General features: G+C 38.1%; 1 protein-coding gene across 1 annotated transcript; it reads right to left on the reverse strand.

The window, feature by feature from the left end:
* Positions 1-1,222: 1,222 nt before the first annotated feature.
* On the reverse strand, positions 1,223-22,077 carry psmd2 (proteasome 26S subunit ubiquitin receptor, non-ATPase 2). The gene is made up of 21 exons (XM_041809207.1): positions 21,899-22,077; positions 19,545-19,601; positions 19,289-19,453; positions 18,483-18,604; positions 17,700-17,924; positions 17,374-17,532; positions 16,856-17,000; positions 15,621-15,681; positions 15,385-15,531; positions 15,111-15,217; positions 13,402-13,529; positions 13,110-13,197; positions 12,856-13,018; positions 12,427-12,528; positions 11,042-11,193; positions 10,861-10,944; positions 9,587-9,755; positions 6,579-6,673; positions 6,341-6,467; positions 6,102-6,220; positions 1,223-1,960 (listed from the first exon to the last, which is right to left on the reverse strand). The coding sequence occupies exons 1-21, from the start codon at positions 22,019-22,021 to the stop codon at positions 1,778-1,780; spliced, it is 2,721 nt and encodes a 906-aa protein (XP_041665141.1). The 5' UTR covers positions 22,022-22,077; the 3' UTR covers positions 1,223-1,777.
* Positions 22,078-25,714: the final 3,637 nt, after the last annotated feature.

Raw genomic sequence — 25,714 nt, forward strand, 5'->3', positions numbered from 1 at the left:
TATCAAGAGTAATTTGCGATCTAAGGAATGTTGTTGAAACACAATTCAGACTTTTTCTTCAACATAACTTTATTTTCAGCATTTTTTCTTGACATCTTGTCCTTTTTCTTGTCCATTATTCCCCAAGTTTTACATCTACATTTTTATATATATATATATATATATATATATATTTTTTTTTTTTTTTTTTTTTTTCTGGAAATGTGAAAAAGAAAAAAACCTCTATCTCCTGTCATTATTTCTCTCTCCTGCTTCGCCCTAATATTCTTCTGTACTTCCAAAGATATTTGGTCTTTTTCTGAGAAATTATTTTTTTATCTCTTATTTTATTGTTGTTATGAAAAAGTGCACCATCATTTTACAATTCGTTACCCAAAATAAAGCCAAGGTCCCTGTATTTTCTGCAAAACTTTTAACCCATTAAAGCCTGAAAACACAAATTATAGCCAGAAAATTCTAATCTTTTGGAACAGAAATGTTTATTTCACTTTCTACTGTAATCCCAAAAAATCTAAATTTCCATAAAATTTAACATACACATTTTTTTGTATCTCATTTGATACATTTGGTGTTTTTGTAACTGATAATCCACTTGAGGGCATTTTTATCATTTATCAGATTGTATTAAGAAGTTCTACTTAAAATAATTATGATCATATTGATTAGATAGAGGTATCATTAAAGTACAATATGATACAACAGGCTTTAAGGGGTTAATAGTATATTTTTATTGCACTGGAAGGGAATTGAACTTATGTCATCAGAAACTATAGGTATGTGACTGATCCAGTGTTCTCTCAGTGTGAAACACTGAAATTGATGTATTGCATTTATGAGTGGATGAACAGGTATAACCAATGAAGTGGCTGGTAAGTGTATAGATCTGTAAGGAATACAAAAGATAAACAGTGAACAAATTATTTTGCCCTAAAATATTAAAGCAATTCCATCAACAGCTTAGTTTAAGCCTGTTTTCTGACAAGTGTTGTAGCTTCTGTTCCATGTAGCTGACTGCTACACAAATCTGCATACTACCTCCACAAGTTGACATGTTTCCCATGACTTTTATGTCCCCTAGGGGGCGCTTGTAGGTGTCTAGAGACCTGTCTGAAAATGACTCAGCACAACTCCTTAATTTGAATGAAAAAGCCTTTAACATTTGTTAAAGTTAAGAGAACAGCCATTACAAACCAGAGCACACAGTCATTACATTTCCAACACGTGGATTTCAGTTTTTTATTTTTGATTCCACCTTTTACAGTACTGTAACAAAAACCAAAACAAAAAACAGAAGAAAAAGTGGTAAGGAATACATAGTTTTAAATGCTCTAATTACAAAAGATGGCTGAGGGTGTAAGTAGTCGAAGGGTAAATTTGGAGCACTGATGTGGACTGAGCAGTTGTATCATATACTGATGAAACAAGTTGATCTTAAGATCCCACTTTTGAACTGGCCCCAGGTCAGTTAAACAGCTGTTTTGGTACATTTTAGAGGGGTAGATCAGCACCAAAACCATCTATTTTAAGTGGATGAGGTCCCAGTTTTACCCTCTCGGTGTTATCCCAGTCCAATTATCCAGACCCCATCATCCATTTTTAATGACTGCTGGGGCTGGGCCATGGATGACAGTGAGAGGACACAGCGAAGGAGGAGGACAGGCCTGTCTTACTCGTCCCATCCATGCAATAAACAACTAAACATAACAACTGCCAACAGCCATGGTGGGCTACCTTTACAAACAGAGAGAGAGGCCAGTGAGAATGGGAGAAGGGCAGTCTAGGTTTCATAGTTGGGATTCTTGCGGAGGATCACAAAGCCCTCCAATATGGGGGTGACGGGGAGGTACTCCTCTGTGGCAAGTTCAGCTCTTTCTCCATGAGCCAGCAGCACTGGTGTGGTGTGAGTCTGGAAACCTGTGATGGCCTTTGGCTTTCCTGCTTGACCCACGACATCCACTGCCTGAAAGTCAAATGAAACAGGCAAAGTGAGGTTAGAACATCTATTTCTCCTGAACGTAAGAGTGCCAGAAATAAAAAAAATACAAGAAATAGGCATGTTTTTATGCTTCTGCGTTGCAACAGCCAGGGCTGTTATATTTTCCGCTGGTATAGGCCACTAAAAATTTTAAGAATGCTTTAAAGGGGTGCTTCCTCAAACTGCACAGATGTCCACTCTGATCTAAGTACAAAGTTATTTGATTGAACAGGTCATGAGTCAAAGGTGGAGTTTATTTCAAGTCAGTATCTCCCCTTGCTTGAGGTATCTCAAAAATGTTTTGAAGGATTTTCTTCAAACTTTGCACATTTGCCACTCTGACTCAAGAAAGTAGGGGTTGGATTTTAAAGGATATGGGTCAAAGGTCATATATCCTCATGATCATCCCATGTTTGTGAATGCAACACCTCAAAAAAGCTTGAGGGATTTTCTTCAAAATTTGGAAAAATATCCACCCTGACTCCAGGATAAACTGATTTTGGAGATAATGGGTCAAGGGCCATAACATCTCATGCTTATCCCTTGTTGGGAAATGTGGTATCTCAAGAAACTTAGAGGAATTTTCTTCAAACTGTAGAAAAATATACACTTTGACTCAAGATAAAAGTGACTGCATTTTGAAGGTCAAAGTCACTTGGCCTCATGCACTTTGGCCCCATGGTCATCCTTTTTTGCAAATCTAATACTTTAAGAAGACTTTCAGGGGTTTCTTCATACTTAGCACAAATGTCCCCTCTGACTGAAGGAGGAACAGTCACTCTGACCTTGGATCTTTCAGCACAGCATTCCAATGCATTGATTGAAGGATTTATGTCAAATCTGGCACAAACCTCCACTTTGCCAAAGAAGGGGTGGGGGTTGGATCTTTGAGGTCAAAGGTCATCGGAACCTTACATATTGTTAGGTCACAGGGACCTTTTACTGCATTGTAGCTTTTAGATACCATCACCATTTTGACCCTCTGTGCTTTCCACTGCCCAACAACTGTACTGTATCTTACGGAGAGATTCAACCAACAAGCAGTAGTTCTAGTTCTTTCCTGTGATAGGAGATTCCGGTCTAACATAAAACTAAAGGGACAACTGCTGGTCCCACTCAGTAAAACTGATGCGTGGAAATATTTTCTAGTTCATCTAAACAAAACTTCACAGCAAAAAACTGGAAGCACTGGTTTTACAGCATCTTTGACAACAACATTTATTAGTTTCCTGGCAACCTAAGCCACAACTACAAGATATAACTTGTTAAGTAGTGAAGTAATGAAGTGTTGATTATATGGTCCAATGTAAGTTATTTTTTTCTTCATGCTGTCTTATTTTCTATAGAGGGCAAACACTGACGTCACTTTTTTCACCAGATCAACCCTCTTACTTCGACCGGATGTCATAGCAACCTTAAAACAAAGCTGCCTACTCTACGGGAAACAAGGAAAACGGGAATAAAACAGTCAAAACATTAGATTAATGTAATGACATTTGGAATCAACAGAGGTAACAGCTAGAGACAGAGTAGACAATGGACATTAACATGTGGCCAGAATTGGGTTTCCTGACAATTCTATATTCCTGATTTCAAAGCCAGAAAGTACACAAAGCAGAGCTTGTAGCCCAGTTTGATCACTGATGGATGTGAAACTAAATAAACTTCATAGTCAGGCTGTAAGGGCCCAGCTGTTTCTCCTTTTTTCAGTGATCTTTCTGCCTTAGCTGACGGCAGTAAAAAGATCACTGTGTTTGCCACACAGCAGAGAGTTAAATTTACACAGGGAATTCATTTCATATTAGATTGCTTGATTTATAACCCTATTAAAATGTTACTGCTTCTCATTTACTTCTGATGTGATTAAAACACGCAGATAACTTCAATTTTTTGTTGGTGAAAACAGGAACTGTTATTAAGTAGAACAGCTCCACTTCATAGCAAATTTGTTGAAATGTCTCATTATAAAGTAATTTTAATTGAATATTATCAAATCTGTGATATCAAATCCTAAAACTATTACTTCATAATATGATGAAGTTAAACATATAGATTTTTCCTTGAAACAAACGAGATTATATAAAGATTATATAAGATTAAAGATTATATAAAAACAACAGGGAGAATGGCAAAGGATCAGACTATACTCATCACTGACTGAATGCATGAAAGCTTGGTGATGCAATGCAACCAGTTTGTCCAGTGGCTTAAAAATGCAATTTTACAACACCAGACATTTCCACAAACATATTAATTCAGCAGAGGACCTATACTGCCTGTGTGATCTTCATAAAGATATAAATACTGAAACTGTACTTCCCAGCTTAAATTAAGCTGTTAACTGCTTACTTTCTACTGATTCCTGTCGTAAGTACTTGCTTTCTGCTACTCACTGCCTGTGACTGCAATGACTCCAGCCTACTGTGACACCACATCGATGCATGACATCTTCACTCAGTGAAGTGTTAGGCGACTCAATGATGAGATTTAATGGTCAGAAATGACTGGGTTTGATCTTCACATTTTGTTTTTTAGCATGAGAGCAAACAAACCATTTTCTTTATTTGATCTGTGAAAGCAATCCTCCAATTTACATGAGTTTTCATGAGTGCAGGTATTTAAATTAAAACGGTTCTGACATGCAAAAATTAAAATGGTTCTGACATGCAAAAATCTAACTTGACTTGATCAAGATTGCACACACTTTCTTTTTACTTTTTCACTTTACTTTGCACTAGCTTGCTTGCTAGCATTTGGCCCCTCATCTCGACTCTGATAAGCTTTAGGAGGTGACGTAAGTCCGGCTCAAACTCTTGTTTTTTTTTTTTTTTGGTCATTCATGGCGGCACCATGTCAGACTGCGCAACTAAAATGTTGCACCATCTTGGCCGACAGCCAAAAACCAACCAAAATCCAAGTCAGATTAATTCAGTTATTCATGTTAGCCACACAGTCACTGGATCATACCTCAAAAAGAATCAATTACATTATCTTTTTTCTTGTAAAAGCAGCAATGTTAATTGGGCTTTTCAGGGTATTGTGTCCAAACTATTATGCTGTGCCCTTGTTGTTTGACTGTTGTAGTGATCTGCTGAAATTAAATTTGTGAAAAACAAACAATGAGGGGGGCTCCATGATGTGACTATTTGTAACTGTGGCAATACAAATGTAATGTTGCAATTTCAGGAGTTTCCATAAGCATATTCCTTAAAAAGAAGATCTCTCTAAACAGGGCTTTTCCATTACGTGGTGCGGCTCCGCTCTACTTGGTTTGGCTTAGCACGGCAGCCCAGTGCAGCAGGGGATTTACTTTTCCATCACAACCGAGCTACCCGTTTGTGGGTGCGTCTACAGCTGATGACGCAGAGTTCTGAGCCCCCCTCGATCTCTCTAAACAGTCTGATCTGATTGACTTTACATCGTTTTAAATCAAAACTCAAACCGTAGACACACAGCACTGCACGCCGCTCTTTTCACATTCTCTTTCTCTCTCCCTCTCTCTCTCTTTCTGAGAGAGTTTCCCTGCATATAATTTGAAAAACAGTCTTCTGATTATTGATTTATGGGTCCCTAGATAGCAGAAAATGAACACAATCATATTTTTAGATTGACAATAAGAACTGCATGCCTTACTAGTGCCTGTTAATAAATTAAAGACTGACTCTGTCATGGGCTAAATGTTTTAGAACATAGACAGATTTTTATTTTTTTAAAGTCTAAGATTCATTTGTCTATCAGCAGGGGAAAGGGTCAAACTTTTGCTAGCGCAGCTTGGCACAGCCAAACTGGTGATGGAAAAGCAAATCAGCATGGCTTGGTTTGGCTTGGCGCAGCCAAAACTCGTAGTGGAAAAGCCCTATATAATGCCCTTTGAGAAAATTACCTGGTAATGATTAATAAAAATTACAACACTTCAAAGTTACTTTAAGCTTTAATTATGAACATAACCTTGTCCTGACCAGGGAATAGGTTTAGAGGCAGGTAACAAGATGATTTAACAGGTTTAAAGAGTGCCAGTTTCATGGCATGGAAAACTAACTAGGCTTACAGACCTGGCTTACCCTCTGATATCCCCCCAAAGTACAACCCCTATTCAGTTTATCACATTCTTTCTTTTTAGCCTCACCTGGCCCACTCTGACAGACACGGGCAGCGGTCGCAGCTCCTCATCGAAGGTGACCAACATACGAGGCTGCATGGCTGCGACCAGGCCATAGAGAATGTAGTGAGACTTCCCCAGGATTACTGTAACGCAGGCAGTGAACACCAGGGGAGAATTATTATAGGACAGACATATAGATATCTAGAAAACAGAAAAGGAGTATCTTAAGTATGTGTGTAGCAGCAGGAGGGAAATGGACTGACTGTTCTTGACGTCAAGGAAGGAAACAAGCACAGTGAGAAGTCCAGCCACTGCGACCTGACTCATCAGCTGTCTGTCGCTATGGTAGGGACAGAGTGTCAGTGTGCCTTTGCCCAGGTGAGTCAGACCCTGCGGAGGCACAAACAGCACATGGTTAAAGGTGGCTCTTGCACACACACAGCACACTTTCCTTAAGTTCACTCATGTTTGGTACAAAGTGTCTCTTATGTTGCCACCCACCTGAGCCAGTCTGACCATAAAGAGATTGTTGGGGTCTTTGGCGTGATACTGGGCCAGCTGCCGCAGCATGGCAGCCAGACGGGCGTTGTTTGTGCCTGAGGAAATGGAAAAACAGGAGGCTGTTAAATATGTTGAGAAAATTCACACCAAGGCTCTCCCAGAGGAGGCTAAATTGCGCATCATCATTCAGAATGATAAATATGGCACAACTTTAAGGTCGACATGTTATTTTTTAGTGATGATTACTACAGACAAGTCAAAATGATTACATTAGCTTTATAGCTGTTAGTAAAATTGGTGTAATGGATTAAAGGACAGCAGGTCAAATCTGTCACCAGGGGGTTCACAATCTACTGCTCAGCTTCAACCATCTCTGCTGCTTACTTTAAAAAACTACACATTTTTTCTAAAATAAAGACTGCACTTCATGCAGCAAATTTATGAAACATAAAACTCCTTTTTATATTTTGTGGATGAATTTCACATTAAAAAAAGCTGAGCAGTGCATCTCTAACTGTAGTCTATGGACTCTATGCAGCATTGAAATGTCTAGCAGGGCAGCACCATTACATGGGTCAGGGTTGGAGGGAGTTGAGTTACAAATTATACAGAGGGAGCTGCAGTGACTCAACATACAGCCAAAGGGCAGAGAATGATCATGAATATTACAAGTAAGCAGCACAAAACAAGAACAAGCTACAGCATGGAACGTCAGCTTCCAGTAGCAGTTCCAGTTTCCTTACGTAGCAGTCTATCAACATCAGTCATAATGTGTATCGTCACGGGGCTACTACAGCAATACCTTTTGCTACAACCATATTAAATCAGAATTTTTCTGGCTTTAAGATGTTTCAGGTATTTTAGGTAATGCAAGTGCTCAACTTAACAACATATTAGTCATTTTGAAATTCATTTTGAAATTACAGAACAAAAATTCTACATATGGTGCCTTTAATTTAAATAGTTACATTATTCAAATATTGGATTCTGTGTTAATGTGTCTTATTTCATTATTTCTATGTGTGGCTTTGGTTTAATGAAAACCCCTTCAATTAATGGCCAGTCTGACAGAGGAAACAGAAACACTATATGCTGTTGTGTCTGTTCTGGTTATAACTGGAATGAAGATGGTGGTACAAATTTGCTGCAGAGATCTTCTCCTCAAAGTCGACTCAGCCAGTCTGCTGTTGATGTAACATCCGCTCTTTTTAAACGGGCACGAGTCATAAAAAATCTAAATATAACTTTAATTAGACTACCAGAACAAAGGAAATAAGCCATGCTTAATGGCAGTTTGGTTTTAAGACTGAATGTGATTTTTTTAATTTTTACTGTTTCCTGTTCCCTTCATTTTAAGACAAAAGTTTACAAAAAGTGAAAAAGAGGAATAAATGACCAGGAAAATTATATCTGCTGCAGGTGGTAAACAAAAACTTCTGGACCCAAACATGCAACAATATCTTCTTTATCCCAATAACAAACTCACAACACTGTTTATATCAACCCATTCATAGAATCACATCATTGCAAAAAAGGTACAAATAAGCTTATAAAAGAATAACAAATGGGATATAAATGCAGTATTACAGTATACCTTCTATAATCATAATTATTTTGCAGTTTTCCTATTTTGCTTTGCTTGATCCGTGCCTCTTATATTCTTGATGACTAATTTTCAATCAGTATCAATCCTGGGATAATGAACACAGGGCTAAGGCTTTGGGAGTGGGCTTCAATTACAGCATAATTATGACTTAAATTATTATTGCTATTGGGGAAAATATTATTGGGAGTATAAGCAGATACTTGATTAAAGAGTGAAATCTCTGTATTTGCAGACAGGAAAAATTTTGCTGCAACCGATATATTGTGCAAACTACAGTCCTGTATCAGCTGTAAATACTGACCAGATATATGATTAGTTAATTGAGTTTTAGGCAGAACCAGCAGACCTTTGTCAGCTGAAGTCTTTTTTTTCCTTCATCCTCATTCCCTAAATTTCATGATTTATTTTGGGGCCTTTTTGCTTTAATTTGGAACAGACAGGATAGTGGATAGCCACAGAATGAGAGGGAGTGGGGACACAACATGAGCAAAATGGGACACAGGTCAAAGATCAACTTGGTTCATCATTGCACTTTAAAGAGTTTTTGGAGGACTGGAGTGTTGGGGATGAACTACATTGCTATATTCATAATGATATTGGTACCAGCTACAATTAATTTGTCAATACCATCATAATGGATATTGGCAAAAATCCAATATCTTGCAACTCTAATTGCAATATTCACTATCAACAATTTCCACCACAGTGATAATATAAACTCTTAATGTTATATTGTACTATTATTATTTTTCGCAATCTACTGTAGGAGTCAATGTTGCCATCTTACCATTACTACAACTGAAATTGCCAATGTTGTTAAAATCATCTTTCATTATTGCCACCATTATACTTATTATTGTTGTAGAACCCCAGTGAAAGGGTTCCCATTTATTGCAGTTTGGGTCTCTCTTGGAGGCACATCAATAAGGAAAACAGGACCAACCCTTTGACCCAGTGAAGTAAAATAATGTAGATGAAAAAAGTTGGAAACATAGAAGTCATGAACTTCATCAAAAAGCCCATTTTGACAATGATTTTTTACATAAATACAAAAGGGCTAGCTGTTAAAAAAGCTTGCCTGTACAACCACAAGGAGCTTAAGGATAAACTTTATTATTACTCAAAAATAAATCTTTCATATGTGGCTGATTTAAATGTTTACTGGCAGGCTATTTTCAAGTGTCCTCTAGTGGACAGAAATACCAATAACATGCTGATGGACAGCAATGACATTTATAAAAAAGAAACTATGCTTTGAACCCTATTATCAAAAAATGGAGACAACATTTATAAAGTGGATCTAGTATTTTCACAGATTCCAGTCCCATTATCTGAAATAAAACCTTTATTTTACTTAAATGTTGACAGACACTTAATGCAATCGTTCCTCATTTTAACTCACCACTGCCCACCATGCCCATGGCAAAGATGGAGTTGTGGGACACCTCGGGGTCAGCATCGTGTGAAAACTTGCTTAGGGTGTCCAAGATGTTTAGACGAGGGTTGGACACGGAAATGAGAGCCAGGGCAAGGGGCACTGCTCGCCTCAGAGTGGGTTCACCGTAACGCAGCTGGAGACAGGAACACAGAAAAAAAACAGTTCAAGACACAGCACTGCAACACACTGGTAAGTGAGGAATGACAATCTAGCTTTCATCATTTTAAGTGCATACTAAAGATGGCACATTCAAGATGATGCTGGTGGTACATGTCAAAAAAACTAACATTTTTTGCTATGATCTTAGTTTAAATTATTAAGTACATCATCATGGGTCAGAAAAGAGCTTCAAAAAACTGATTTTAACAGAGTAAAGCAAGAAAGAAAATGCTCAGAAGGATCAAAAGCAGGAAAAGTGAAATTTGGATCAAAGGAAGAAAAAAGGGACTGATGGTGAAGGTCTAAAAATATAAAAGCAATGTTCACTAAAGATAAAAAGAAAAAAGAGTTTCTTTGTGAAGGGACATTGAGGGAGAAACAATGAGAAATAAATCAAAGACACAGAAACAAAGAGCTGGTGTCAAGATGGAAGAACAAAAAAGTATTCAAACAGGTCTCCACAAGCTCCAGCTGTCAGCCAAACAGACTAATCACTTAAAGAATAGCTAAACTCCATGAACAGTTTTATCATATGAAAACCTATATTCCTGGGTATTTGGTAGTATTGTTCATCTGTGGCAAACTCTTTACATGTATAAGTATTTGATATGAGTAGGGTCAAAATCTTAACATTTGAACAAACTATTTAATTCTAAACATTGTATTAGAAATATTCATAGCAACAGCCCTCTACACACTGAAACTCAGCTACTGCAATGGAATTTTTATACTGGCTGATCCGGAGGCAGACTATGGTCCCGAACCTATAATTTCAGTAGTAGCAGCTGATAGCTAAATTGTGCTCAACAGTGCGTTTTTCACCAATCAAAGATGCAGTCAAGACGCTAGATTTATCTGCGTATTGTATTCAATTACCATATAATAAACCATATTTTTTTCTCAAACAAAGTTAATAACACATAAACATATGTCATCTAAAGGAGCATTTAACATAGTTTCATGCATTTATATAAAGGGGCATAGCTCAGCACCACCTGAGCTGGCTATTTTTCCCCAATGGTAAGCCTGGATTAAAATGCTGAAGTAAACAAGAACAGAAAACAAGAAATGCAACTGACCAGATGTCCAAATGTTCGCAGCGCCATTTCAGAGCCGATCTCCTCTCCCATGGCAATAAGGGCAATGCCAAGAACAGCAACACCCTGAGAGGGGAAATCAAAATGAAGTTAGGCAAATGCATGCAAAGAAAAAATTGCAAAAATTGTTGTCTGAAGGATAACCTTGGGTAGTAGTCTTTACCTGGTGGGAGCCCATGTCAGCAGCACTCTCCTTCTTATCTTTATCTTTCTTATCCTTCTTGTCCTTGTCATCTTCTTTGTCCTTCTCCTTTGCTTCATAGTGCTCACTGCAGATGTGGAGAAGCTGCTGCACCTTTAGCACATTACCAGAGCCTGAGATTGAGAAAGATTTCAGTAAAGTTTCAGGAATTATACCAGCAAACTCAACTGCAAAAATATACTTTTTATACGATACAATATCTTGGTTTAGATTTTGTACTGAATGCAGAGGGCAGTGTGTCAAAATGAATTCAACCAAGAAATCTGTACAAGCTTACAAAAAAGGATTCCACAATTTTTAGGGCCCTTTTGGATTTATATATAAATAACTTATCAAACAGCTGCACTACTTCAAAATGTATCGCCATAATGTTTTTATTTATGCTAATTCAAAAAAATTAGAATTAAAACCTAAGCTTTGGTTAAATTATGTTTCCACTGGGGTCATTTCAAACACTGGGTTTAGTCACAATCTTTTTGTTTACCAGAGACAGAAAAAGGATCCAAACCCTGCTCTTGCATGTAGGACGGACCATAGTCAATATAATCAAGAGTCTCATGTACTATTACAATGATGTGCATTTTAAATATACTTGTTTTGATCCTGCCTCACTTTTTGCTCCATTTAAGGTCCAAACTGCAACATTTTCAATTATATAAATTTAAGTGGTCAAAAAATTTCAAACTTTTGGGTTGATTTCTCATCAAGGAGGTGATGGAATATCCCGAGGATAGATGACCTGAAAACTACTGCTTTAGAGAGCTTATTTAACAACCAGCCAAAATGCCCCCAGTGCTTTAACTGCAACGGGCTGCTTGGCCTACTTGAATGTGTTTGGAATTGGGTCTTTCACTGGATTTGGATCATAGGGACTCTTCCTGATGCAGCAGGACCATTTTAGTTGTAATATTATGGCCAGTAGAGAACAGCAGAGCTTGAAATTAAAGGTCAATGAGGTCAATATAAAATGACTTTATATGGTTTTTGCTTGTGTATGGTCATACAAATGAGTAGACTGTGGCTGCCGTGTGGTTGATTCTTAAAATAATCAAAATCAAAAGAATCATAACTCTCTAGCAATGTATGGCATAATACTTCTATACAGCTTTTTAAAAAAGAATAATAGTAATGAGCACAAAAGTCATTGATGACCATCATATTCTAAAAAGGTTTCAGTGTTCAAGTTAATGTGAACTTCAGCTAATTCTGAAAAAAAAAAATCAATGAATGAACTGTAATCAAAGTTATCATCTTCCTTTATTGATTAGCTATTAACAAAATTAAATTTTTGATCAACTCTGCCCACCTCTGAAAACTTTTTAGAGACACAGAAGAACAGGACTGACCTGCATATGCACAGATATCCACTAGTGTGTTGGCAAAGCTGCGGAAAGGTTCAGGTACAACCTGAAGAGCTGCCAGGGTCGTCTCAATAGCCTCTCCTTTACCTATAGACAGTCAAACACATAATGTGACCATTAAAGCTCTAGATGTCAGAAGAAAGAGAAAATAATGTGCAATGTTTAAAAATTCTATCACCAAAATACAACTTTTCTTCTTTAGTGGTTTTACAAAGAAAAAAAAGTCACAGTAATTGGAAGGGGCACCAAAACCCCCTAGAACTAACCAGAATCCTCCATACAGACTACTTTTAAAATCTCACACACTCTGATCAAAATATTTCTTTGTTACAGAAGTCTAACAGCTTATGTTGACTCTCATATTCTCTTTCCACATCTGAAAAAACTTATCTGCCTGTAGCAGCCCATGCTCACCAAGGTGGTTGAGTCCCAGGCCTAAAGGCAGCCAGCGGGCATATGAGTCCTTCAGCTCCTGCTCATTCTTCTCCATGATGGTCTGGACGATGGTGGAGGTCACGTCACCGTTACAAGACCCTACTGCAATCATACCACATGCCAGTGCTGTCACTCCCACCACCTAGAGATCAAACCAACACACATTTAAATTTTGTTAGGTTGAATAAATGTACATTTTCATGATCCCTTAAAATAGAAACACATATCTGTACCTCCATGCTGGATTTAGAGTCTCCCATTACAGGTAGAAGGAGCGAAAGGACATCTTCTCTGTTGGAGCCGGCATAGGCAAGACCCAATCTGAAAACCAGAACAAAAGCAGCTACAGTATACCATCAAAGTAATACGCATTACTGGTTCTAAGCAGAGAGACTCAAGATTAACAGAGCACTGAATCATAATAATTATAAAGAAATACAAGTAATAAGGTGCTAGATCCTGGATAAAATATCCCTGTTCATTTCGTCTAATGTAGATTTTATTTCATGTGAACATTCTCCTTACCCAAAGATGGCTCCTATCCTCATGATATTGCTGTTGTGAAGGACATAGTCAGAGAGCAGGGCGAGGGCTGGGTCGCATTCGTTCCTCACACCTGAGTTGACAATGCCACAGGCCAGGAGGGCACCAGACTTAATAGGGAGAGATGATGACATAGGTTTGAAAAAACAAGGCAGATAATTTAAAAGCACTCATTTTCATTAACTATGTTTACATGTGCAATATACCTCAATACAAATAACATCAGTCTGATTGGAGATTCCAGTTTATTTCCTGTTTACATGGATGCCAAATAAAGTGATCTAATTATTACGCTAGTGTTGCTGTGCAATTGCTCTGCTTGTGTTATACCACTATCACTGCACAATTCTTCCACTTGTCCCCTCGACATATGACAGAGATTCATTACTCTCCCATGTCCTATCTGTGACTTTGGACATCTTTATTTTTGTTCATTTTCAAAATGAACCCACATCTCCTACTTACAACACAGATCATTCACTGTCAACATAGGAAATTCTATTTCATCAATAGCCAACCTGTCATGTGGGGTGCCTCAAGGCTCCATCCTAGGCCCCATTCTCGTCTCCATCTACATGCGCCCATTAGGTAAAGTTATAGAAAAGCCCAATATTTCATACCACTGTTACGCTGATGATACACAACTCTATCTTCCCATAAAATCAAACAACCAGTCAGACTTCAATACACTCATACAGTGTCTTGATGACATCAAATGCTGGATGGCTGAAAATTTTTTACACATGAATGAAAGCAAAACTCAGGTCATTGTCTTTGCCCCCCCCCCCCCCCCCCCTCTGTCAAACAGGTCTCTGGCAGCTTAGGAAATTTTTCCACCTTCATCAAGCCTCAGGCTAAGAATCTTGGAGTGATATTGGACTCTGCATTCACATTTGAAAGCCAAGTAAAATCTGTGGTAAAAACCAGTTTCTTTCAGTTAAGAACAATAGCCAAATTGAAACCGATTCTCTCTTTTAATGATTTAGAAAAAATTATACATGCCTTCATTTCGTCACGGCTGGATTATTGTAACTCTCTGTATTCTGGAATCAGCCAGACATCCCTCTCCAGGCTGCAAATGGTACAAAATGCAGCAGCAAGGCTTCTCACTGGCTCTCATAAAAGGGACCATATCACCCCAGTCTTTGCCTCTCTTCAGTGACCAGTGACCTGGTGGTAATATTTAACATAGCTCCAACAATTTATTATTATTATTATTATTATTATTATTATTATTATTATTATTATCTTCCTCATAATCCTATTTTCTATTCTATTTCATTTTATTTTATTTTTCATTTGTTTCGTTATTGTAATAATTTGCGTCACTGTTTATAGTTTTTAACGTATGTGCACCCTGACTTTTCTGTGTGACTCCCTGTCTTGTACAGCACTTTGGTCAGCTGTTGCTGTTTTAAATGTGCTTTAAAATAAATTTGATTGATTGATTGATTGATGACATTATGTGCCGACATCTATCCTTTATCTGCTGTTCTTCCACATTAAACTGACAACTAACTGGTCGATGGAGGGAATCCTGTCATGGTTGATATGATTTGTGATCATTTTAAAGTGATGATATGAACGGTATGTACCATGAAGCAGCAATCAGTTGTAAATTTAAAACTTAATTATTTCAGGGTGATTTTAAATTATGAAGATGTTTCCATATGCTACAGCCCAATATTTACCTTGATATAGTCTTCAGAAGAATAAAGATATTTGTCGATCTGAGTCAGACCGCCATCCACGTCCCACAGCAGGATCATACCAAGGGAGGCAGCAGCGCTTAACATACCTGAGGACATTAATTTCATCTTTAGTCACCAAGGAATCACATGAAATTCACTGTATTACAAACACAACAAAAATAAACTTTAGTAATGTATGTGTTTTGATCATAAACCCTACAGATTATAACTAAGCATTACTATTCCATTTGTATTTCTTGTCTTTTCTTTTTACCATGGTCCTTGTTCTTGTACAGCCATTTGTTGCCATCATCTGTGAGCAGCTTGTCCTGTCCAAAGGCTGCGTTGACAAAGCCGTTAACAAAGGAAGATGCCAAGTTCATGCGAGCAGAGTCCACCTGCGATCCGCTGCCTCCAAACCCTGTTACACAGAGGTCATGCAAGTTAACGAAAAAGCAGAACACAGAGTTTATTTTTGTATGGTTCAAAAAAATAAAGATTGGGACTCACTGTTGTTTTCCAGATGTGTTTTGTAGATGTCATCTGGGACTTTGGGTTCCATGATGTCCAACTAGAGGGGATAAAAACTGCTGTTTATAGAAGAAAAACCTGAGTTGTCATGATGATGACAGTGAGATTAAGGGGACAATCCTCCACCTTATTCTAAGAGTCCTTAATTATCATTCCTCCAGTTTTGTGTTCAATGTCTTTTATAATGAATTAAACACAGAAATTGCTATTTCTGGACAATTTCCCATTATTTTTCCTTCTGGATAAAATGCCTTCATGTTCACAAGTCTCTGCACTATTAGTGAAGGAGCTGTAAGTGACTAATTTGTGATTTTATCCTGATTTTTGAAGTGACAGACAGGGCGGAAATTCCCCAATAATTTCTATCATCTAAAAGAATTATTGCAATATTCTTTATCAGTATATTAAGCTAGGCATACACTGTGTGATTTTAGGCTGTTTTAGACCCGGTTTTTGAGTTGTACAAACATACATGTACAACCAGTCCAATTGCTCGTGGGGGTGGGGGTGGGGGGGTGGGGGGGTGGGGTGGGGGGGGGGTGGGGTACAGCTGCTCCTGATTAGCTGGATACATTCCTGGCATGTTTGATTTTGGACTTTTTTATTGTCAGGTTTGTCTAGTAATACTATGAACACGGAATATGCATAAAAAACATTGACAGGAAAAGAAAAACAAATGCTATGATTTCAATGCTGGTTAGATAAGCTTGTGAGTGTGTATACTGGTGCAAGGGAGAAAGACAAAATGTTTGAGTTTGGGCTGTACATATGAACACACTGGATCTGATTTGGATTTGTATCTGCAGAAGTCCCAGTTTAATTCAAACAGTTTGAACCCTCAAATCTTCCACCACAATCTGACCATACATTATGAGCACATAATCCATCTGAGTTGGTTGTGCATTTTAAGTGATTCTGTCACACAGTGTGATCTGAGATTTCACCATGACTTTTAGAAAATTGAGGCTTTAAATCAACAAGTTAGTGTTCTATTTGTTAAGTTTAACTGCATTTATCAAGTGCCTGTACCTGCTTTACAGTACACAATTTTCAGCAAAATCTAGTCTACAACTAGTTTGATCAATAATGATAAATATTTTCTTTTTAACATCAAAAACCTGGACATGTAATATTTTAAAGGTATGGTAAATAACCTTTATCTAAGCAAATGGCCTGCACTGACAATGAGTATCAAACTGATTATCTCATCTTACCTCTCTAGCCAGGGCCAGAAAGTTACTGTTGAGCTGCACATTGGACATGATCTCTGTCAGGTCTTCATAGTCTTCTACATCCTCATTGAGCTCCAGAAACATGCCATGACGACCTAGCATGAAGGCCATCTGCTTCTGGATAACTCTGCAAAAAAAAAAAAAAAAAAAAAAAAGATTGATTTATTTTTTTATAAACTATGCACATCTACACAGTAGAGATAAACATATATGAACAGGGTCGAAACTGTGACACACAAGTCTTTTAATATCTAATTTCAGACTTACTGTAGATTAGTTCAAGTCTTAAAAAATGTAATTTATATAATTTATTAGCACTTCCAGTGCCAAAGTTGAGGTACATAATCCACAGATCTTTTTTGTATAAAGTATTACAAAGATTAGATGATGATGAGAAAATTCTCCAAGTTATTCAAATCAGTCGGGTATCTTCCAAAACTTAACTTGAAACTTTTTTGGATTAACTTGTATGCTCTAAAAACATCCATTTTATTGCTCACATGTCTTTGCAGGATGTGAAGATATTTTCTACCAGCTCTACATCATTGAGCATTAAGGCTAGGCGCAGGGCCTCTGGGTAACGGGTGAACTTCCTAAAGATGTTAAGGGCACATCGCAGCAGTGCTGAATTCTCCGGCTCAGGAACGTAACTCACACAGCTGGAGAAGTGAAGCAGAAAAAGAGAATATAAAATAAAATAAATCATGTTTTAGAAAGTGATGCATCATTGACTCAATTTTTATAGTGCGCACAACATAAAGAATATGGCTCTTTTTTTTGGGGGGGGGGGGGGGGGGGTTGCACTAGGTGAAAAACTTAAAGATACCTTGTGAGGTACAGGCAGACTTTGCCATAGGCGTTTTCATCAATGTAGTCCTCCAGCATGTCCAGCCTCTCAATCTCCATCAGCAGGTCACACGCCTCATGCTCGGCATTGTGGGCCATGTTGTAGGGGACAATCTCCTTCACAAGTTTCAGCAATGTCTCCTGTTGTGCCTTGTCACTCTCCTCAACCTCCTGCCACTCTTTCGCCACCTCACCAGCTAGATGTCTGTAAAAAGAATCAGATTAGTCCAAAAAATGGAGTAAGCAGCTGACACTGTCTGAGCATACAGAGATCTTAAAATAAGGTTTAAAACAGAAAATGCTCTATTACCTGCCTTTTATTTTGAAGATGTATATAAAATATTAAAAATCAAACTAGGTTATCTTATTCATAAAGTAATCTTTATGAAATGTTCTATACATAATATGTCTGCTGAAGACTTTTTCTTTGTTATAAGAGAAAATCCAAGAAGTCACTGTTTCAATCAATGTAGCTAAATTGAGATAATGTCAAATTCAAGCTTCAGTGCTGCTATTGTTCATTGCATCTCTCAAAGACTTCTTTCATCCCCTCGGCAAATAGCTAAAAATATAATGCTGTATCTTCTGTCTTAATCCCAAGTTTAACTGTCTTTATCTAAACTTTTCCCCATCTTTGGAAAAAAGCAGTATCTTGTTATGGAAATGACAAACTTTCAAAAGAAAGCAACGTCATCATATGCAGCTTCTACAGCTACCATAGAAACGTTCACATTTCAGCAGAGGATGCAGACTTGCGTCTTACCTGACGTATTCATGTCCCCAGGAGGCCAGCTCCTCCTGGGAGCCGAGCAGACGGTACTTCAGACACTCCCTCTCACTGCTCATGGTCATGGCCAGCACTGACACCACATCAGCACAGAAACGCTGCAACAAACACACCAGCCAAAGGTTGAAATTCACATTTTCAGTCGAGACCGAAAGTATAGCAATTAGTCATCATATTCTCAGATTATTCACATGAACATTTACAAGCATTTTCATAATAAAGTCAGTGAGTCAAGTGAGAATGTCTATCCTTTTTTTAAGTCTTGTTTCAGAAAAAGGGGTGTATCAGATCTTTGAGAGATACTGATTTCCCTTTCAGGCAAGACTTGGCACCTGTCAAAACAACTCGTAAGTGGTTTGCTGACCATGGTACTACTGTGCTTAACTGTCCAGCTAACTGGTCTGACCTTAAGCTCATAGAGAATCTATGGAGTACTGCCAAGAGGAAAAAGAGACAGCAAAGCCAATCATACAAACAAGTCAAAGGCTGCTATCAAAGCAATACAGGCTTCATACCACCTTAGCAGTGCCACAGGTTGACTGCATTCATGCCACACCGCATTGATGCACTTATTTGTAAAAGACGCCCAGACCAGATATTGAGTGAATCCATGACAAACCTTTCAGAAGATTGACATTTTCCTATTACATCATTTTTAGAGATATATTTGGTGAATAATAAAAAAATATCAATTTATGATAAAAATCAAAGCCAAACAAGCACATAAAAAACTTGGTTATTAACAGATCAAAGATCAGGTGATTTGCTGAAGAGAGCCCTACCTTGTTCTCTCCAGGCGCCATCCCATCATAGATCTCTTTGAGCTTCCCATAGTGTGGGCGCAGGAATTTAAGGGGTTTGGGTACCGAGGTCATGGAGGTGGTTGAGGAGCGAATTTGTCTGCGCAGCTCTTCCAGTGCAGGACGGTACAAAGCTGTGTTCTTTTCCTGATGATTGGAAGAATGTGTATTAGTTTCTATCTTTGCTACTTCACTCAGAGACCCACTTAAAAAAATAAAAAATAGATGCTTTACTTACACTCAATCTCTCCACCATCATTTCCAGATCCTCTTGTAACTGCTTGTCTTCCTCTGACTGCAAAGTGGTGAAAGAAGAGTACATGGTATGCTTTACCTATCAAAGACTATTTGGTAAAAGCACAAAGATCTTAGCAGTTTGCCTCAAAGCAGAGAGGGAAGAATATAGCTGATAATGTGAAACTTGTAGTGATACAGTTATTTCAGTAAGAATGCATCCTTATAAACTTGGCTTTGAAAGCTGTCATTGCTGACCTGATTCTGATTCTTCCAGGCAGTCAAGTAAATCATAGAAACCATATTTATTTTTAAGTTTGGACGTTGAGTAAAAAGTGAATATAATCATAATAAATTGATTTGCAAATCCTTTTCTGCCCATATTCTGATGAATACACTATTAAGACAAGATATTCCATGTTCAAGCTAATTTTCTAAATACGCACACATTCTACATTTAGCCTAATCCTTGTATGAAATTCCAAAAAAGTTTGGACAGTTGTATTTTGCCCTACATAATGCCCCATTAATTTTATATGGGAGACAAGTCTGGAGGACAGTCTAGTTCTCACATTCTTTAACTGTGAAGCCATACTGCTGTAACATGTGCAGAATGCGGCTTGGTATTGTCTTGCTGAAAAAGCAGGGGTAACCCTGAAAATACGTTGTCTGGATGTACATATGTCTGGATGATGCTCTAAAACCTGTATCTGTCTTTTGAAATTTGTGTTGATAACAATCTGGATGGTCTTTTTGGCGACGGCCATATCAAAAACAATTTGAAACATGGCCTACTGCACACTTTTCCACCTAAGGTCAACCCAGTGGAAAAGGATTTGCAAACAGCTGTATCCTGTTTTCATTCACATTTTACAACCCATCCCATCCTTTTAGAAATAAGGCTTGCACTTAACCCCAAAGTACAAATGATTTCACTAAATAGATGTGATTATCTTAAACTGGGTAGTGCATGACTGTAAGTATTGATGCTGTTTAGCATTTATTAAAAACATGGGCAGCAAGAATAGCATGCATATCAGCAAGATATGAATAAATACAACAATACGTAATGATCAAAACTTCTAGAAAAAAATATATTTGTTAGAATGGTGGGAAACTCCAGCTACCACTTCAATAATCCTGCACTTTCATATTACTAGTTGTGTAGTCAGCCAACTACTTTGCATACTGATAGAGCTCTGTTTGTCCTGCTTAGATCTCTATTAACTTATTTATACATACAACCGATAAAGGCATGGTATTTACTTCTGATATGTTGGCTGTATCAGCAGAAATTTTCCTATCTTCTAATGAACTTATATCTGCCAAAACTGAAATTTTGCTGATAATATTGTGCCTCCCTGTAATGAATCTATAAGGGAAAGTCCTGCACACTACCTAAATTGCACAAAATTGGCCATATTACAATACAGTAATAACTCCAATTAAGAAGTTTGCTTGCTATAAGTTTAAGCTATTTTCACTTTTGATAATTAAAAACAATTTATTACCCTTAATTAGGAGCCTAGGACTTCTTATTTTGACAAGGCATCTTAAGAGATATCAATACTGTATGATTTTTAATGGTATTGTTTTAAAATAAAAAATCGAATATTGTGACACTTGTAGACTTCACCCTTTGATTGTTTTAACGCCACTTGACCTTTTACTTGTCGCACTTTTAAACTTAAAGCAATAGATTACTTTGCTGTAATTTGACTACTTTAAATTCATTTTGTTATGACGGCACTTTGACCCACAATGCATTTTCAATTACAACATAAATGATAGACAGGACAGCTTTAACTTCTCATGAAGATATGGATAAGAAGCTAAACATAATATTCTGTCCAGTGACCCCTTGTATAACATCATGAAACAGACGACCACTTATTAAATGAACAGCGGAATCAACTAAATGTATACGAGTTACTTTATGAACACATAATTAATTTAAGGGGCTGGTTAGTTTATTGGGCTCCACATTAGATGCTTTGTCATGTTTCCCAATGTTAACCCAGCTAGCGGACTATGCTAACACTGGAGAGGGAGATGCTAACGTTAATGACAGCACACACTGCACGGAAAGCTAACGTTAGCCTACCGGCTGGCTAAGCTACAGATAGCTAACGGGTGCAGTTAATGTTATGGGTTTAAAGGCTGTAAAACATCAAAGTGGAGTTGATGACTGTAATACATGTTTACAGAAAGCCTTGGTGTCTGTCAGTACTCTTATGTTGAATGGCAGAGTTTTCGGCCTGCTCTCTCATGTTGTCACAGCGGCAGTGACTAAGGCAAAATAACACCTATGGCTCCTGTACTGTTAGTTAGCATACATCGGAATAAGAAGAAACGTACCAATTCTTGCTCTTCTTTCTTATCCTTATCTTTCCCCGAGGGCTGCTGCCCCTTTTCTTTTTCCTTCTCCTTCTCATCAGTCTTTTCGGGCTGCTTTTTCTCTTTGTTTTTCGCCTCCTCCATGGTTGCGGTTGTATGAACAGTCGGCTAACAAACGGAACTGAGGAGGACTACTGTGAGCGCACTTCTTCTTTGGTGTGAAAAATGTGTTGACGTATCTTTATACTGCCCCTATCGTTGGTGCACTGACTTGAACCGCACAGCACGAAAAGTATAGGTTCCGTCAAATATTTAGCATTAAAAACATCTTCACGGCAGAGTAGAAAAAATAAGATGACCATTGAGTCAACGAATTTTTGAGCAATTTATTCAAGAACACATCGTCACTTTTTTGTGTCAATCAATGTCAATATATTTCTCGATTAGACTCAAAATCAGAGAAATGGATCACAACTCAGTGTCAATTTCCTCGACTAAAGCTATGACGAAAAATGTTCGTTTGGTCATCATCAAGGCCTGGCAATTTCACGTTATTAATAATAAAAAAAACCTCTACAGAAAGCTTGCCTAAAAATCAACAGAGGTCCCTAAAAATATTCTGACATTACAGAGAAAACACGTTGACTTATTATTATCATTATTATTATTATTTTTAAATGTCTGCTAAACCACTTCAAAGGCCCTTTTAATAGAAAAATTCTTCTTAGAAAATCAAAACTGGAGTTGCTACAGGTCTGGGAATGTATCTAACAATATCCCATTGGATGTAAAATAAAACAACCTATTGTTCAGTGTTTTTTGATACACTTTTCCAGCATTTTATTTATTTTGTCATAATAAAAAAGACGCTGTAACTTGTCTGAAAATAACACGCAGGTACTTAATGCTCTGTTGGACTTTTCAGTTATTTATTCAGGTCTCATTTTAACTGAAGTTAATAACTGCTTTAATACAGGTTTTTTTTGAAGGGTCTAGTTAAACTGTCCAAAAATAATTAAGATACAGCAAATTTACTTGGAAATGATAGTAAATGAACTTTGAGATGCATTATAAGCGTTTTTTTTTCATATATAAAAAGGGAAATCAAGACAGAAAAAAAATGTTTTGTCGTCAAAGATTTGCACAACACACACAACAGATTTGAAAGCAGGGATAGTGTGACTGCATTTATCCGAAGCGCGGATAGCAGGACAGAATCAGGGAGCTGTAGACAAAGACTGTCTAAAAACAAATCTTTGATAGTAAAAACTCTGACAACAAGTTAGCTGTGTTTTCATCATGGAAACTAAGAAGGGACTGATGTTAGTGCTGCACGGTTGTACATTCAAATCCATATCTTTTCATTGTGCATATAATTGTTAAAACCATGACGAGGTTAAGCATTGAAGAAAAACCTTTTATGGACAAAAGAATTCGGCCACACCTGTTTTTTTTATTGAATTCAGGTCTTTCAACCAGATCTGTTGCTATAAGTGAATCATATCAAGCACCTAGCCATGCAGTCTCATTAGCAAACATTTCTGAAACAAAATGGGTTGTTCTGAAGGGCTTAGTATTGTGATCGATGCCACTTTTGCAATAAGATGGTGAGTGAAATTTCACCCCTGCTGGATATTCCCGGTCAGCTGTAAGCTATACATCTGGGAAGTTGAAGTATTTAGGAACAACAGCACCTTTGCTCAGAAGACCACGTAAAATCACAGAGCGAGGTCAACAACTGCTAGTCATCAACGCTCTGCTGATTCCACAGCTAAAGACTTAATATATTTTACATTAGTTCCACCGGCATTCAAATACTGTGCAGCAAGAGCTTCACGAATTTCCATGGCCGAGCAGCTGCATGCAAGCCTCACATCAACGTGTCCAATACCAAGCACCGACTTTCTCCACTGAGCTGGAGTGTGGAGCAGTGGAAATGTGTTCTGTGGAGTGGCAAATCACGCTTCTCTGTTTGGCAGTCAGATGGGTGAGTCTGGGTTTGGTGGATGCTGGGAGAACATTACCTGCCTGACTGCACTGTGCCAACTGTGAAGATTGGTGGAAGAGGGCTAATAGTATGCGGCTGTTTTTCATGGTTTGGGCTAGGCCATTTATCTCCAGTGAAGGGCAATCTTGATACTGAACAATACTATGCTTCCAACTTCGTGGCAACAATTTGTGGAAGGGCCTTTTCTATTCCAACATAACTGTGCCCAAGAACACAAAGCAATGACCATAAAGACAAGGCTTGATGAGTTTTGTGTGACCTAAACCCTAAGAAGCACCTTTGGGATGAACTGGAATGGAGAATTTGAGCCAGGTCTCTCGTCTCATCACCATCAGTGTCTGACCTCATAAATGCTCCACAGAATGAATGGGCACATTTCCCACAAAAATACTCCAAAATCTTGTGGAAAGCCTTCAAAGAAGAGTGGAGGCTGTTATAGCTTCAAAATAGAGCCCAATTCCGTGAAAGTACATGTTTTTGAATACAGTGTCATTGCAGTCTCTGTTGGTGTAATGGTCAGGCGTCCAAATACTTCTGTCCATATAGTGTATGTCTGTATTGCCTTCAGTAAAGCAATACTTTACATTATATTTAATGTAAACGTTATTAAAGCAGCAATAGTACATGAGTGCGTCCCACTTCTTATCATTACAATAACACTAATAAATTTAGTTCTAAGAAAATGAAATGTAGGGACTTTTAGTTGACTAAAAATGTTTTTGAGTTTTGAGTTTTTACAGGGTAAATGACCATTCTGTGACGAAAAAGAAAATGTGTTTTAATTTAAAAAGAAAATTCAAAATAGCTGCCAAAAAGAGTACTGTAACAAAATGTCTTCATATACTATATTGCCAAAAGTATTCCTGCCTTGACTCGCATATGAACTTAAGTGACATCCCATTCTTAATCCATAGGGTTTAATATGACGTCGGTCCACCCTTTGCAGCTGTAACACCTTCAACTCTTCCGGGAAAGGCTTTCCACAAAGTCTAGGAGTGTGTTTATGGAAATTTTTGACCATTCTTCCAGAAGTGCATTTGTGAGGTCACACACAGATGTTGGACGAGAAGGCCTGGCTCTCAGTCTCTGCTCTAATTCATCCCAAAGGTGTTCTATTGGGTTGAGGTCAGGACTCTGTGCAGGCCAGTCAAGTTCATCCACACCAAACTCTCTCATCCATGTCTTTATGGACCTTGCTTTGTGCACTGGTGCACAGTCATATTGGAACGGGGAAGGGGCCATCCCCAAACTGATCCCACAAAGCTGGAGCATGGAATTGTCCAAAATCTCTTGGTATGCTGAAGCATTCAGAGTTCCTTTCACTGGAACTAAGGGGCCAAGCCCAGCTCCTGATAAACAACCTCACACAGTAATCCCCCCTCCACCAAACTTTACACTTGGCACAATGCAGTCAGACAAGTACAACTGACAACCACCAAACCCAGACTCGTCCATCAGATTTCCAGATGGAGAAGTGCGATTTGTCACTCCAGAGAACGTGTCTCCACTGCTCTAGAGTCCAGTGGCGGTGTGCTTTACACCACTGCATCTGACATTTTGCATTGCACTTGGTGATGTATGGCTTGGATGCAGCTGCTCGGCCATGGAAACCCATTCCATGGAGCTCCCTACGCACTGTTCTTGAGCTAATCTGAAGACCACATGAAGTTTGGAGCTCTGCAGCGATTGACTCGAGAGGGACCCAACTGCAGTCAAGATGGCTGACATGGGCATCGCTATACATCCAATCCATGCTGGAAGTCCCAAGCAGAAGTTTCTTCTTTGTGTTGGACTCAGCTGCTAGTGTTTGTCAGTCTTTTTCGGGCCTA

This window comes from Cheilinus undulatus, linkage group 2 (genome assembly GCF_018320785.1).
Source record: "Cheilinus undulatus linkage group 2, ASM1832078v1, whole genome shotgun sequence".
NCBI classification, from domain to species: domain Eukaryota; kingdom Metazoa; phylum Chordata; class Actinopteri; order Labriformes; family Labridae; genus Cheilinus; species Cheilinus undulatus.

Bases quoted from the DNA above. Each gene is read 5' to 3' on its own strand.
- psmd2 (XM_041809207.1), bottom strand. From the start codon at position 22,021: ATGGAGGAGGCGAAAAACAAAGAGAAAAAGCAGCCCGAAAAGACTGAT. The intron at 13,198-13,401 runs GTAAGGAGAATG...TCTGGTTTTCAG, and splicing joins AGGATAGGAGCCATCTTTGG to ATTGGGTCTTGCCTATGCCG. The intron at 6,468-6,578 runs GTGGGTGGCAAC...GTGCCTCCGCAG, and splicing joins TTATGGTCAGACTGGCTCAG to GGTCTGACTCACCTGGGCAA.